The sequence below is a fragment of the Fundulus heteroclitus genome, chromosome 4 (genome assembly GCF_011125445.2).
Source record: "Fundulus heteroclitus isolate FHET01 chromosome 4, MU-UCD_Fhet_4.1, whole genome shotgun sequence".
NCBI classification, from domain to species: Eukaryota; Metazoa; Chordata; class Actinopteri; order Cyprinodontiformes; family Fundulidae; genus Fundulus; species Fundulus heteroclitus.
Genome location: NC_046364.1, coordinates 35,102,719 through 35,118,871, shown reverse-complemented (window position 1 = coordinate 35,118,871; position 16,153 = coordinate 35,102,719). Strand labels below are relative to the sequence as shown.

Here is a 16,153-nt window from a genome sequence, read left to right as displayed (position 1 = left end):
GCAGTAGTCGGGAATATTGCAAACATTTCCTCGTTCTCATTCTGCTGTAATTCATTTTTGGGGAGTTTATAAATCCAGCTTTTTTTCTCTGTTTCTGGTCAACATGATTTTACTTTAAATAATGATTTTAGAGAAGATTCCACGTCCAAATTTCCATTTCGGTTTGAGGTTTGGGTTGGTGACGGTATGGCCATTCATTTCTGTCTCTTTCAGCTCTCCGAAGCCGTTCCGGGAGATCCATAATAAATGGAAACTGGGCTATTGACCGACCAGGGAAATATGAGGGTGGGGGTACCATGTTTACCTACCGCAGACCCAATGAGATCAGAAGCACAGCTGGGGAATCCTTTGTTGCTGAGGGCCCCACCAATGAAATCCTGGATGTTTATGTAAGCAAAATAAAAAATAAAAACTCTTCTCTTCAAAAAGAAAGAGTTGGACTTGAGATAGAAGCTATCAAATGTTGAAAAGTATTTCTTAATATAATAAAGATTTATTTTTTTAATGATTGTTTTCAAAGTCTCTATCACATTTCCTCAGATGATCTTCCAGCAGCCAAACCCTGGGATTCACTACGAGTACATTCTCCCCTCTGAGAAAACCACCAAGCCTCAGCAAGCGACCCACACACCAGAAGGTAAATTAGATCTGCCGCGGGTCTGTTTTTGATTTTAATGTGCTTTATAAGCAAATTGGATTGGTTTAAAGATTAACCTTGATTACTGCTCAGTGTGTGGTGAATGAATCACCAGCTCATTAATTGTATGCACTGGAGATGCACCAGGAAGTGGTCTGGTCACCGGAAATGGACAATTAGTGTGCCCTGACCGGTGACCGGCCGTTTGGAGAATCAAGAATCCAATCTTTCTAATACATGGATTCAGACTACCGGGTCATGGTGAGAGCAACGCTCTTCAGCGTCAAAGTTGTTTCCATAGGAAGAAGAGACAAAGTCAGATATTTTTAGTATAGTAAATAATTTAAAAAGGAGGTCAGAAGAAGAAGAAGAAGAAAAAAAGATTGTGTTGAAACATTAGTCTCCATGAAGTTTGCACAACAAAGGTGGAAACGGGTTCGGGGAGCATCAGTCCTTTCTGCCTTTGCAAGTTCGGCGTCCTTCAGCTGTGCGGGACATGATTCAGCCACTGTTTGTTGGAAGATGTGCAGAATACCTAGTGTTTATGAATTAAAACTGTATTTTTATGTCATCTCCAGAGTTGTTTAAATTCGTTCAGGCAGTTAGCAATGTTGTGATATTAACGTCTTTAAAGAGAAATTGAATCAGAGTAAGTCAGTATTGGCTTAACAAAAGGTTTTTCAATAATGGTTGATCATAAACTGGCTAAAAAACTCTACGTACGGAATTATATTTCTGTGTTTGTGTCTTAGAAGAAGCGGTGAATGGACAAGATGAGCATAACCAGCAGGAAAACTTCAACTACGCAGGTGGGGGAAGGCATAAAGCGCATCCTCCAGACAACCAGGTACCTGCTGTGGTTCCTCCAAAACCTGAGAGGGAGTACAACTGGAAACTGACTGGTACCACAGAATGCAGCGCCTCCTGTGGAAAAGGTCTGAGAGCCCAACTTGGAAATGATGTTTTTTGTTCTGATTATTACCAGATATGATTTTATCTAATTCCAGTTGCTTATGTGTTGCACATAAGCAACTGGAGCTTTATTATTTTGCTTCCATTTTGACGTTATGATTTGTCAAATAACACGTCGTAGCCAATACCCATTTTTTTTGTCAGGTTTCAGATATTCAGTTTTCCGCTGCGTCCACCGGCTGAATCACGTCGAGGTGTCAGATGCTCTGTGCGACAGCAGCAGCCGCCCAGCTCCACAAGAGGAGGCCTGCAACCTGCAGCCCTGCCCAGCTTTGTAAGGAAAATCGCTTGTTCTCATTGGCTAATTTCTGGTAATAACCTCACTTGAGTTACATTGTATTTAAAATTAATTTTAGGAAATCATGAAAATGACAGCATTATTGTTATTGGAGTCAATATCACTATCATGTATTCCCTGAATATTCCTGGAAAAATAGATAAACCTGGTTGTGATAATTATTCAACTTCTTGAATAAAATATTTCTGGTTTTGATTATTCATCATGATCCTTTTCCTGCTCAAATGTGCCTGTTAAATGAACAAAATCACCAAATCTAACCTGCCACCAGTGCAGGAAAATAGCTTTGTTTGAGGAAACGTATTTCTGTATATATAACTCTTTTGAGGACCACATGAGATCAGCTTCAACTATATAAATAATGCAATATGAAATGATGATTTGAGGCTTCGCTTACAGCATTCACCATTCATGAAAACAGTCTTTACTGATGGTGGTGGTGTAAAATGTACTCTGTCACTCTCCCAAAAATTATTTTATATGGTCATTATTTGAGGAGGAGTAGAGAACCAAGTCATGGACACAGTCAGGATACCGTTATCCTGAACTTTCAGTTTTGTGTTACATAATCTGAAAAATAATAACTTGCACTTGCGCCGTTGCTAACGTCAAGCTTTCATTGGACTAGCTGGGACATCGGAGAGTGGTCAGAGTGCAGCAAGACCTGTGGGCTAGGCATGCAGCACCGGCAGGTCCTGTGTCGCCAGGTTTACGCCAACCGCACCCTCAACGTCCACACGAGCCGTTGTCAACACCTGGAGAGACCCGAAACAGCCAGTACCTGCCAGCTGAAGATCTGCAGCGAGTGGCAGATCCGCTCCGAGTGGACATCTGTGAGTGGAAAGTAGAATGACTAGCAATACACTATCCATCCAGTGACTTCAAGCTTTGAAAAATGTTTTTTTTTTTTTATCTTTGTCATTGTGTCAGTTTATTCATCAATGCAGTAAATAAAACTATGAAATATCTTCCTAGCAGTGCTGACTTCTGGATTACTGTCGTAACCACACAGTCTGTCTCCATAGTGTTCAGTGCCATGCGGGCTGGGTCAGAGGTCAAGAGAGGTGCGCTGTGTCAGCAACGTGGGCGACTTTGTTCCTGATGAGGAGTGCAACATGAATCTGCGACCCAACGATGTGGAAAACTGCGATATGGGAGCCTGTGCCAAGAGTTGGTTCTACACCGAGTGGGGAAACAGGGTAGGGGAGAGAAATAAGGAGACACTTTTTCATTACCTATTCAATTTGAGCTGCATATATGATTTGGTCAACTTTACCTTTTTTAATTGTACTCGGGTCTGTAGCTCACGATTCTTACATGCCCTTTTTGAAATCAATAAATGCATAAGAAACAGCATTAAAAGAAGAAACAAAATCCAGCACAAGCCAACAGAAATGCATCTGAAAGTTGTGAAATACTGACGATGTCACCTTTCAAACACTGAACCCGAGCAGGAGCACATGGCCACCAAAGTAAAGGAGCGATTAACAGCAAAGTCTGAGATATCGGTCTGGGTTCAGGAAATGGCAAATTATATGGTCATGTTTCCAGAGAGGAGTAGGAATGTAGGTCAACTGTTATCTGAAAGCAGAAGATCATTGACATTACAAACAGGCAACCTGTGGAGAGATTTTAATGTTAAAGCATTGCAGTAGAGCTACAATACTATCCCCACCACTTCCTGTTATACATTGATTCAATTCAATTCAATTTTATTTATATAGCGCCAATTCATGAAACATGTCATCTCAAGGCACTTTACAAAGTCAAGTTCAATCATATTATACAAATTGGTCAAAAATGTCCTATATAAGGGAAACCAGTTGATTGCATCAAAGTCCCGACAAGCAGCATTCACTCCTGGAGAAGCGTAGAGCCACATGGAGAGTCGTCTGCATTGCCCATGGCTTTGCAGCAATCCCTCATACTGAGCAAGCATGAAGCGACAGTGGGAAGAAAAACTCCCCACATTGCACATTTATGAGGTTCTACATTGTTGACGATGGCGCCCTTATTCATTTTTATTGGGGAGCAGTGATTGTGTAAATCTCTTTTTTTTCTCTGCAAAATGAATCTATGTTTTACTCATGATGATTTAATTTCACAAAACTGACGTAATGGTCAGAACATTGTTCCAAGAAAACCGTCTGTCACACCGTTCAAGCTCTAGAAGTTCCTCTGCAATTAGTTTTCTCGCATGTGATTTCCACTAAAAAGTCACTTCAAGCAGATGCCACCCATGTAGCGGAGTGAAAGGACATAAAATACTCGTATTCTCCTTCATTTGGCTCTCACACAGAGGCAAAAAAAATATTTGAAGGGTGGTTATAGATTTACTTAGTGAAGCAATCTGTTGACACCAGCAGATGTTTTATACTGATGGAGGACACACACAAAATTAAAGCGATTGTAATTTCCTGTATTTGACTATTGTTAGATGTCTGCAATAGTTAGAAATGTTTACATATTAGAGAGAGTATTTGTAGAACAATATAATCTTTACACTCAATTAAATCAACTTGTTTTTTTTAAGGTATAAGGAGCAGTCATTTACTGGTTTGTCGTAACTAAGGAGAAAACAGACGTTTTTGATCACCGACCTGCTGATTGGTAACGCACCCTAACAATTATTCTTTTTCCTTGAAGTGCTCTGCTGAATGTGGGATGGGGGTCAAAACCCGTGGAGTTCTTTGTCTGACTAACCACGTCAGCAGCCTTCCTCTGGAGGGATGTGGCAGTGAGCGGCCTGCAGAGTCCCAGGTCTGCAACAATGGTCCCTGTGACAACCGCATCGAGTGGTTCACAGGTCCCTGGAGCCAGGTACAAAGCAGGCAAAAAGCTTTAGCGTTTTTTCTTGTTTCCATTTAGCAAATATTGCATATTATATGCTGTGTTCCCCCCCCCAGTGCTCTGCAGAATGTGGCACAGGCAGTCAGCAGAGGTCGGTGGCATGTTTAATGAACTCTGACGAAGGATTTACCGTCATGCCACCCTATGAATGCTCCTCCTTGGACCGACCGCTCAGTCAGCAGAGCTGCAGCATCAAGGCCTGTGGAGCAAAGTGGTACCACACTGACTGGAGTGCTGTAAGTAAAATGTTAAAATAGCTTCACTTTCTGAGTTGGGTTGTTAAGAATAAAAAAAAAGTCAAAAGACCAAACATTTCTGGAGTTTGTTCACTTAAAGTTGCCAAGTCATGTGTTTTAACCATAAAAAGGAAACGCTAAAAATCATACATTCATCTTCGAAGTAAAACATCATGCGCCAAGCGTTTGTCCTGATAGTGTTTACTCAGTCCTTTTCGAGCCTCAAACGAATTTTGCACCAGGCGCGATCAGCAGACATAAACATTGTGCTGCCATCTGCCGGCAGTACCACAGAGCTATTAGAAAGCAAGATGGCGATAATTGATGCCGTAGCTACAGTAGCGGCCATTGACCGTCCTGGAAAGCCTCTCACTGACAGCTCGGTATAGTCGAAGACCAACGTACCTCCACTGGACATTGCTGACTTGCTTGGCTCCATCACAGACAAGTATACGTAGATGTGTTGTTGAGCACTGAATCGAACGTTGCTGTCACCGCTACATTAGAAGTGTCATAGTGGAGAAATTCGGAGAAGTTTCATGTGCTGCTTCAAATTGTACTAATTCAAGGTACAAACTAGATCTTACTGGCATTACCTTACACAGGTAAGAATAAACATATACTTACGATTGTATTTATTCATTATAACGTCATAATAATGTTGTACGTCTGTGGGTTCCATTGCTTCTAGTTGTTTACTCTCTGCACGCATGCACTATATTGTCACATGGTTTTTGGCAAATATACACTAAGGTGCTTTGTTTACTAACAAATTGAGCAAAAAAAAATGTAAAACATAGAAATAAAATATATATAGCTAACAGGGTGCCATAATTTAATTAAAAAACCTTTGTATGCAACCAGAGAGAGCTACTGGCATTGAAATTCGTAAAGTCGTAGTACGTGATTAGGCCCCTTTAACTCTAAAAAAACCCTTCTTAATGTCTGCTTGAGTGGTGTTTTTACCGGAAACCATGGATGACAGATGAAGTTTCTCTTTGTATCTGTTTAATTGACTTAAAGCATTTGTTTCACATTATGTCTATGAAATATTAAATATACGTAATATCATATATCATATATACAAACCCTTATTAACTGCGCCCTTAGAACTTTGTTTAATCAGCAGATTAGATACTGTAAAATCTGATTATTCCTTAAGTCCTTAAAATGAACTCTCTTAATTTTCAGTCTACACCTGCTTAAAACTTTAGTGTGTTTTTGTTGCACGTTATAGTGTAATGAAAATCAGCTGACAAAATAAAAATAGGGATTTTCTTGTTATTCTGTTACATTTCAAATGATTACCTTTATGAGCACATTTTATTCCCTTTTATGCATTATAACCCTTAGGAAAACCAAAAAGGACAATCTATCAAAGTCAGAATTATTATGTGAAAGAAAACTGGAAATCTGCAATGGCCAATAACAGCCTGATTGGACAATCTGATCGGACAATCTCTAATTATGACTCTGTGACACTCAAGCTGCTATTGAAACGTTTAACTCACACAGATGATTAATGTGTCCTTTTTGTTCCTGCTTTGTATTTCTTTTCATGTTTTTCCTCTACTTTATTGAACACTTTTTTCTTTAATTGTTATTTGTATTTATTTTTTTATCTGTGTGCTTTTATTTACTTTTTTGCTGCTGTACACAGAGAATTTCCCAATTGACATACAATTGAAGGATTATTCTATTCTATTCTATTCTATTCTTTTCTATTCTGCAAATTGTGGTGTCCAACATTTTGTTTTACCTGCTTAACAATAAACTACACATGCAACATTTTAGTTTAACACATTTTCATTTTTGAGGGAAGGAGAACTGCAAATCATATTATTAAAAAAATGTTGTTGTAGACCTGTTATTTAAATATATAAAGCTTACAGTTTCCTTATTGATTTGGGGGGTGGGGGTAATTCTTTTCTGGAAAACTTTTGAAATATTCAGCCTAGCTTAACCCGTTCACCGTTAAGGGCCCAATGGTGGGCCATTGAGCCAATAGGAGCCAATAGTGTTTTGCCGAGGCTGAATTTAAGGGGATAATTGCTGATTTATTCAAAACAGATCTGGATGCACCCCGGTCTGTTTTTGAATAAACATTGCTGTATATTTGTGGCCCAACTTACTATGGAATAAAAAAGGAATTAAAACACATGTACCATAAAGTGCCCTTGTGATGCGTGTTTATGCCCACAGAATTTATGCCAGCAGCAGAAACTCCACTTCACACAGTTTTTGTCGAAGCGGTGCTCGCTCAGTCTACTGATTTCTGCCCTTTCCAGTGTTCGAAAACATGCGAGGGAGGTTTTCGAGTGCGGGAGGTGCGCTGTCTGTCAGACGACATGCTGTCCTCCGAGGCCTGTGATGAGCAGCTGAGACCAGCAGAGAGGGAGGACTGCAGCCCTGAGCCCTGCATGCCTCACATAGGTCAGCCCGCTTTTATGACATCGTCTGGAATACTACTGACCGGGGATGAGAATCTCCTGATGGTTTCAGCATCCTTAGGAGCATATGTCCACTGTAGTGACCGTGAAGTCCAACTTGTTCCACAGAAATTAATTTTCAGTCGCTTTTAAATAACATCCGTCTACCTAGTGAGGAAGCTGCTCTTGAAGCTTCTGATTGATGTCTTTGTTTGTTTCAGATCTGAACTGCAGAGACAAGTACTTCAACTGCAATGTGGTGGTCCAGGCTCGCCTCTGTGTGTACGATTATTACAAAACAGCGTGCTGTGCTTCATGTTCACGCGTGGCACACAGACAGAAAACCCACCGAGGTCACAGCTAGCACAGACTTCCTGTGGACCCTCATCTGCACCCACTAAAGGGTCCCTGACCCTGAGAAAGATGGACGGACGGGACCTTTTGCCAGAAAGGGCCCTCGTTTGAGTTAACAGGGATTGAAACCTGAGAAGGAACATCTGAGTTGGACCTTTTGCAGGTAGCTGTTGGGGAACGAGAAAAAAGGCTTTAAATTATGTATGAAATGAATCCAGGTGCTGGAAATAAAGAAGATTCTCTGAGGGACAGAGAGCCACGGCAAACAGTGAAACCCCCCAAAAATGTATTTTTCTTTAGTTTGCAGCTGGCTTTTGTGCCTCACCTGTCCAGAGTAGATTGCCAGTAAACCTGTTATTGAGGATATATTCTAAGAAAGTGGATTCTGTGGTAAAAGTGGTTTTACATGCACTACAAGCCAAAGTCGGCTCATTAAACCAAGAACAACACAGTGATAACCTTTTCATAAACAAACATCGTGCATTAAACCCTCCGTGGGGCTAACGATGGTTCCATTCCTACAATACCATGAGATGTAAAAGCAGCTTATGTAATATAACAATGTGTATATATGTTTGTGTATAACAGCGTTGGATAAGTGTTTTGCTTTTAGTGGTTCTCTGACCCCTCCACAGAACCTGGAGGAGGAGGATGGGGAGGAGGGGTCCCTCTTTATTTATGAATGTGGCTCTCCAGGGTGGATGATTCTTTATCGGCCACTGGTGGCTTCGTTTCAGCTGTTATTCCTTTAAGCCAATCACAGTCTGTGAACTGGATGTAGACAGCCCACAGCCTGCTGGATGGCAGAACCAGATGCTCCAAACACTGGTGATTTCTGGCAAGCTGAAACATGCCTTTTTTTTCCTTCTTGTGGACGATGATCATTCCACAGCAATCCTTGATGATGTATACATATTTTTAAAATATGAATATTTTATTGTTTAACTGCATTGTACAGCTCTTGGCTTGATTTGATATACCAGTTGTTCATAAATTCTTGTTCATTAATTAGCTCTATTTACCATAAGGACACTGTTTGAAAAAAATATTTAGCAGTGTTACAAATCTTCTCCAAACTCAACAATCTTACCTCTTATCATCAAGAAGGCTGCTGGTTACAGGCTCATCTCAGCACATTAGAATATTGTTGAACATTTAAACAGATTGATGTACAGTACTTGAAGCATTGATTTCTGTTAATTTTGATTATTATGTCTTGCCCTTAATGCTTAATGCTTGTCTGCATTGTTGGGTCTGGTGTGTCTCATCTTTAGCTTCCCAGCACTTCACTGATTCTCCGTGGGGTTTCGGTCATGCCGGCTTGGCGGTCAGTCAATTACAGCGATACCATGGATTTTAAAACCAGATAAAGGTACTTTTCATCAGTACGGGTTGGTGCCGTGTGTGCCTTAAAAAGGAAATCAGCATCTCCATAAAATGTGTCAGCAGATAGAATAATAATACAATTTCCTGGGGAACGGTGGCTCTGACTTCAGACTCAATGAAACACAGCGGATCAACACCTGGGAACACCAGACATGGCTCCTCAAATAATCACAGACTATGGAAACCCTAAACCAAGTCTCACACGATTTGGATTCTATGCCTCTCCCCTCTTCCTCCAGACTCTGGAAGCTGGATTTCCTAATTAAATTCTAAGTTTACATCTATTTGAAGACTTCAGACTAAACACCACTTCTGCCAGCTGTGGACGTATCCCGCATGTCTTCCCCCTCTTTCTCAACCTCATTTCCTGTCAGCCAACTGTCAATTAAAGGCGACTAGTGACAAAAAAATGTACACACAAGTGGGCTCTTTTTACTAATTAGGTGACCTCACATGGAAGAGGGTGCATCAGTAGTGGTTGCTGGAAGTTTAATTTTTTTGGTGGAGTTCCCCCTAATTTTCTATAGGTAGAACCTCCCATTACAATGGTCTAGTGGAGGCTGATTGCTTTTTCCCCCCTTCAGAATAACCCTAAGTAAAAAAAACAAAATAAAAAAAGCAAGAAAACCTCAGGGATTTAACATCTGGGAGCTTTCATAATTAAAAGCGCTCATTATCACAGTCCAAATATTTTCAGGTAAGGCAAGGATTCTCATAATTATGTACAAATGCCTCCCAAATCCAATCAGCTGCAGAAACAAACAGGAGTCGAATAATATTGATGTGGGTTGCAGCTTACAGCTTCTATTTTTTAAACTGGTGGACAGAACATTGGTCTTTTGTCAATATAATGATTGCACCACTCGAGAAAGGTCGATACCAGTATAATGGGAAGGAGACTCCTGCAGATTGGATTACTGACTGAGAGATTGAGGTTCTTACATGTCTGACCACCCAGTCTACTGCCTTTAATATATTTCTTCTTAGACTTGCAGGAGACTTATTACCATTTACTCCTAAACAAATCTGTTGCAAGCCTGGATTATGGAGTTGGACGTCAATCAAGGAAGATATAATGTTAAATTATATTAGCTTTTTAAAGTGGAAATTGAGCCCTTAAATATATTACTTTAGAGCCATCTACTGGATTAAATGTGAAACAACATGCAGGGTTACGTCTCTTCACTTTATGCAATGATCCTGCCGTGTTTATCACTAGTAAAGATTTCTCTGTTATTTTTATAGTTCAAGAGAAGGAGCAGAAACAGAAGCTTAAGATCTATAACCCATTGTGCTCATATTTAAAAGTTTAGTGGCTGCATGCTAAATGCTAAATGACGTTTGGAGTGATGACAATGCTTTATGTAACGTTTGTCATGAATTATTCATTTGAAGTTTTGACCAGAAAATGCATAAATTCTTGTCTGAAATCAGCAATTGTATCATATTGTAGAAAAGAAATCTTTAATTTGAACCCTTTCTAACCCTTTAAGTTATTTTAAGTCCTTTTTAATACTGGTCTTTCTTCTAATGGTGGACAGCTGAAGCAACAAACATACACAAAAGCTTTTGTTTTCAGTTTTTAGTAAACTTTTCTAATTTTAAGGTATTTGAAATTATATACACATATACGCGTTTCTCAAGACAACAATACTTTAAATGAGTTTAGGTCTCGACTTTGGCTGCACCATTTTAACACATTAATTGTTTTGTTTTTTTATCTAAATATCACATCTTAACTCTTGGTGTGCCGTTTGTTTGAAAGATTAACCTCACCCCAGTTATGTTTGCAGCGACCAACAGGCTTTCTTCCAGTATTGTCGTGTATTTGGCTTTATCCAACTTACCATCAATTCTGATAAGCTTCTATGTCTCCGATGAAAATCTTCATTCCAACCACCACATGATGCTGCCACTACCATGCTTCAATGTAGAGATAATGTCTTTTAGTTATTTGCGTTGTCACTTTTCTGCCATACATAGCATTTGGCATGTAGAACAAAATAAATATATATTTTTAAGTCAAAAAGAAAACTGGACTTCTTATGGCTTTCTTTCAATAATGGCTGTCCTCTTGCCACTCCTCCATAAGAGCCAGCTGTGAGTAATGCATCAATAGTAGTTTTACTGTCAACAGATTATTCCACCTGAGCTGATTTCTGCAACTCCCGAAAGGTTCCAGCCTCTGAACTACTTCTCTTCTTAATTTTCTTTTTATTCATCAAGTTTTTATGCCTGGTACTCTTTCCATTCTCTGATGATGGATTGAACACTGCTCTGTGACATGTTCAAAGCGTGGGATGTTTTTTTAAGCTAAACCTGCTTTGAAGTTCTCCACAACTTTATCCCTGAGTTATCTGATGTTTTCCTCTGGTTTTGTAATGCTGTTTTTTCCCCCTCTCATGATATTTAACGGACATCTAAGACCTCCTCAAAACAGGTTTTACTTTCTGATTAAATTATATACAGAGAGGATTCATTTACAAATGAGCTGACTTCTGAGGCTGAATTCTGCTTCGTGAGATCAGAATACACTTTTCAGATTTTTACTTTTTCTGTTGTTTTTTTTTAATAGAAACACCATGTATAATTTTCTACTCATTGCAATGAAACACCTACAAATATTAATCGAGGGTGTAATGCGAGAAAATGTGAAAAAGATCAAGAGGTAAAATTGCTTTTGAGAGACACTGTACACAAACTCAAATGGTCCTGCCTGAAAGGAAAAGACAAATTGCATGACAAGCTGCACATAATTTTTAGTGCTCCTAAAAAGCATTGGGCTAAACATTTTTTAGATCTTAAGAATGTAGATTAAACTGAGATGTTGCACAACTTGATCTCTAAGTCTCATAAGTTAGAGATGTTAAGTTCATCACTGCTGCTGTTGGCAGTGTAGACGGCTCTTTGAGGTTAGAACTCACTCCTCCATCCAAGTAGCAGAGGTTTTAGGCGGTTTGGAAACAGAAAGAATGTATTTCTTGGTGTCCACATGTATGGCTCCATAACAATCAGTTTGTCACTACACAAGCCCAGTGGAGGAAAAACTCCTGCACCAGAGTATGAATTAGACACTCCACAATACATGGCTTGGAAACAGAAGATGTCCTGGATGTGATTATGTAACAATTCAGAAGTAGGTAAAACAAACAAACAAACAAAAAACTATGATATGATTGGAATTGGGCCATAATCTCTCTGTTGGTTTGGGGATTGTTGAATATTGTATGTATTTTTACTGAAATATAAAAACTGCAGACATCCTTCCTGCTTGAATAGAATATGAGTGTCTGTGTGGTACCTCTGCCTTTGTCCCTCTTGCAGCAACATGATTGACTTTCAGACTAAACAATCCATAGCTTTCAGAACTTTTGTTTTTTGTAGCAAAAACATACATGATATCAGTGTTTGTAGACAGGAAACCCTTTTCCTTGAGTAAACTTCGATTCATCATAATAATTGTAATAATTACTGATTTGATCATTACACTTAATAATGATATACTTTATCTCACTGCTTTGATTTGACACTGCCATGAGTATAAACAGCATAAACAGTAGGGGGAGATGCAGCATCCCTTTTAAAATGTTGGTAGAGATGACAAACAATTATTTTGGGTACACATAAATAATGTGAAGAACTCAAAATGATTCATGAAGGAGGACACTACTAAAGGCAGACTGTCACAATGGTTGAAGAACTCACCAGGAAAAATTAATAGCTTGTTTTGCAGCAACAGATGTTGAATTGTAGGTTATGCAGTTAAAACACGTTATCACTTTTGCATTTAATATGCTTTAATCTGCTTCTTAAACACTTTATTATTCTGGTAGAGGACAATCATTTTATCTTTGCGGCGTTAGTCAATCAATCTGAAAACAATCTTGAGAGCATGGAGTGGTAGTACCGACTTGCTAATTTACTGCGAGTGTTAAAAATATGTGCTGACGTATGCATTATTGCATATGCAGTTAAAACCAGAATATTAACTTGAATTTATAAAAAGATACATAACTTTATTGTTTTCTCACTCCTATAAATATAACCAGTATAAACTTTCTTGCTTTTTTTTTTTTTTAGCTAAGATTACCAAAATTATTGTAATTCTCTAAATACCAGAATAAAGAGAGGGGGGATTGTTTATTACCCTCTTCAAATTCAAAAGGTTTGGAAACATGCAAATCACTACACCTTTAAACAGTTTTGGAAAGTCAATATTATGATGTGATGGCTTGTAAGCATCTGATAGGGTTAACTCACTACATTGGAGTTTGGTCCAAAATGAATCTGAGATTATATTTTAAAGCAACAACTGAGATGCAGTGATTCTGTAACATTATGGAAATAAAAAAAAAAAAAAAAAAAAAAAAAATCAGCCTATGTATCAGGAATAGTGGACCTCAACAAGTTTCAAATGCTTGGCTACAATTTTCAGATGTTAGAACATATGAAGGTAAAATGTATATGAATTTTTTGTACAATTAAAAAAAATTGCTTTACAATTTTCACATCATAATTTACAGGTGTTCACATCCAGAATACAATTGTGGATATTATGAAACATTTTTACCTTTATATGAACGTGCCACGTTCACCTTTTCAGACAAACATAGACAAGTGGAAACAACATGGCCACCTCTCGGCCACCGTAGGTTGTTCACAGAATTGCAGCCTTGAGAGGATTGTCGAGTGAAATCCATTCAAGAATTTGGGGAAGCTTAACAAGAAGTTGAGTCAGAACATCAAGAGCTACTATGCACAGACAAATCCTATACATGGTCTACCTGGCCTAAGGAGAAAAGGAACTTGACTGTTTCTCTATAATAATAATCATCATCTTTATTGTCATTGCAACATACATTCCAATTAAATTAGTTCTCTGCATCTTAACCCATCCCCTTGGGGAGCAGTGGGCTGCGACTGTGCGGCACTCGGGGAGTAATCTGGGGTTAAGGGTCTTGCTCAGGAACCCAGAACCTCCGGGACGCAAGCGCAATGCTCTAACCACTAGGTCACCACTCCCTACTCTATGGTCCAAAGTTATGTTTTCAGATAGAAGTAAATTCTGCATTCATTTAAAACTTAAGGTTCCAGAGTCTGCAAGAAGAATCCACATTGCTTGAAGTCCAGTGGGAAGTTTCAACAATCAGTGATTGTTTGGGGTGACATGGCATCTGCTGGTGTTGGTCCACTGTGTTTTCAGAACTCCACAGTCAATGCAACCATCTACCAGGAAGGTATAGAGCACTTCATGCTTCCTTCTGTAGACAAGTTTTATAGAGATGCTGATTTTTTTTTTATCCCAGTAGGACTTGGCACCTGCCCACACTGCTAAAGGTACCAAAAGCTGGTCCTATGACCATGGTGTTACTGTGCTTGATCGGCCAGCAAACTCTCCTGAACTGAAACCCACATAAAATCTATAGGCTATTGTCGAGTGGAGGGTGAGAAACAACACCTGACAAGGCCGATGACCTGAAGGCAGCTATCAAAGCTATTTGGGCTTCCGTTACATCTATGTGCCACGGCCTGATCACCTCTATGCCATGTAACATTGATGCAGTAATTCATGCAAGAGGAGCCCCAACCAAATATTGGGAGTATAGAACTGGACAAACTTTTTAGAACCCATACATTAGTGCATAGAAAATTATTTTCTGATTGGTCTAATGTAATATATTTTTTTGAGCACCTGCTTCCACTGATTGCCTCGTCAAGCATACCGGCACCAGCCAATCGTGTCAAGACCTCATCCTTCCATCCCACAAGACTTTGCTTATATGGCGCCCCACCTGTGGATCCTCCTGCTCTTTAGCTGAGCTTCAGCTGAGCTTTGACTCTCCACCACCCCATCTCCTCCTTCACGCTATCAAGCTTCTTCTGACTACTTCGCCCTTACGGCCTACACCACCAGTGTCCAGACCCTGGGGGAAGACTTCACTAATTCTAATCCTAAAATGAACGTCCAAGCTGTTAGACATTCACAGCTTTCACGTATTATGCCGGGGTCCGAGCGCCAACTAACTTTTCTAATTTATGTCAACAACATCTCTCTAATTGCCTCTTTTTGTCTGTGTGAGTCTCTCCAGATTGAAAAAAACATTTCACTTTATAACATGACTGGCAAAAATATTTATCTTTTAAGCAATATTCATGTTTTTAGATATACATCTAAAAGTGAAGTATGAAAATTAAAATCAATGCAAAGTTGTTTGGCAATTTAATGTTCTACAGTCTGGCTGATGTTTATCTGTTATAGTCTGAATTCATTCATTTTTATTAGCATGCTTTACAGGGATTTCCAAAGAGGCTCTGGAGCTGTTAACCCAGCCAGAGTGCTCCTCTGGGAAACTGCTAACAACACTTCCCAAATTCCCAGAACACACAGTTAAGTGGAGCCTAAAAATGTGTTTAGTATCAGAATATAATGTAGATGTTAAAATAAGGCAAATTATGCTGCAGGTTGCACATTTGAAATAATTTAGATGTTAGAGAAATTCAGTTTGATGATTTTGATTCTTGACTCTATCTCAAGACTCACATAGGTGCTGCTAATGGGCAGCAGAGATTACTGCTGTTTAGAAAACTCAATTCACAACAAATGTCATCTCAAGGCCCTTTTAAACAGTAGGTCCCACTAATTTCAGAAATATATATATATATATATATATATATATATAAATACAATACAATAAAACCATATAGAAAGGTTAAAATTATAAGACACATTTTAATTTGATCCTAATTATAATACACTACAGTCAAATTCTGTTTAGAATTCAAGTTGGTAAAACACTTTATTCATCTCAGGAAGCCCAGCTGATTGCATTGAGCCATTGACTTTGCTGCAACCCCTTCCTGGAATTAGCATGTGGTGACAGTGGGGAATTGAAGGCATTGAGTTGTTAACTTTACAGCAATCTCCCTTTCTAAATAAAATATGTGAACAGTTGATGGCTGATCTATTGCGTTGGCAACTTTGCAGCAGCAG

General features: G+C 39.1%; 1 protein-coding gene across 3 annotated transcripts in view; it reads left to right on the top strand.

Moving 5' to 3' along the window:
* The window catches only part of adamtsl7 (ADAMTS-like 7), a 57,708-nt gene extending 45,265 nt beyond the window's left edge, over nucleotides 1-12,443 (top strand). For all 3 annotated transcript variants that reach the window (XM_012868682.3, XM_036136468.1, XM_036136469.1), the window contains 10 exons: nucleotides 214-389; nucleotides 541-637; nucleotides 1,390-1,572; nucleotides 1,754-1,883; nucleotides 2,536-2,740; nucleotides 2,933-3,106; nucleotides 4,554-4,727; nucleotides 4,814-4,993; nucleotides 7,282-7,426; nucleotides 7,644-12,443. In XM_012868682.3, coding sequence (XP_012724136.2) covers nucleotides 214-389; nucleotides 541-637; nucleotides 1,390-1,572; nucleotides 1,754-1,883; nucleotides 2,536-2,740; nucleotides 2,933-3,106; nucleotides 4,554-4,727; nucleotides 4,814-4,993; nucleotides 7,282-7,426; nucleotides 7,644-7,786 — 1,607 coding nt within the window. In that variant the 3' untranslated portion in view covers nucleotides 7,787-12,443. The remainder of the gene's footprint in view (nucleotides 1-213; nucleotides 390-540; nucleotides 638-1,389; nucleotides 1,573-1,753; nucleotides 1,884-2,535; nucleotides 2,741-2,932; nucleotides 3,107-4,553; nucleotides 4,728-4,813; nucleotides 4,994-7,281; nucleotides 7,427-7,643) is intronic.
* Nucleotides 12,444-16,153: the final 3,710 nt, after the last annotated feature.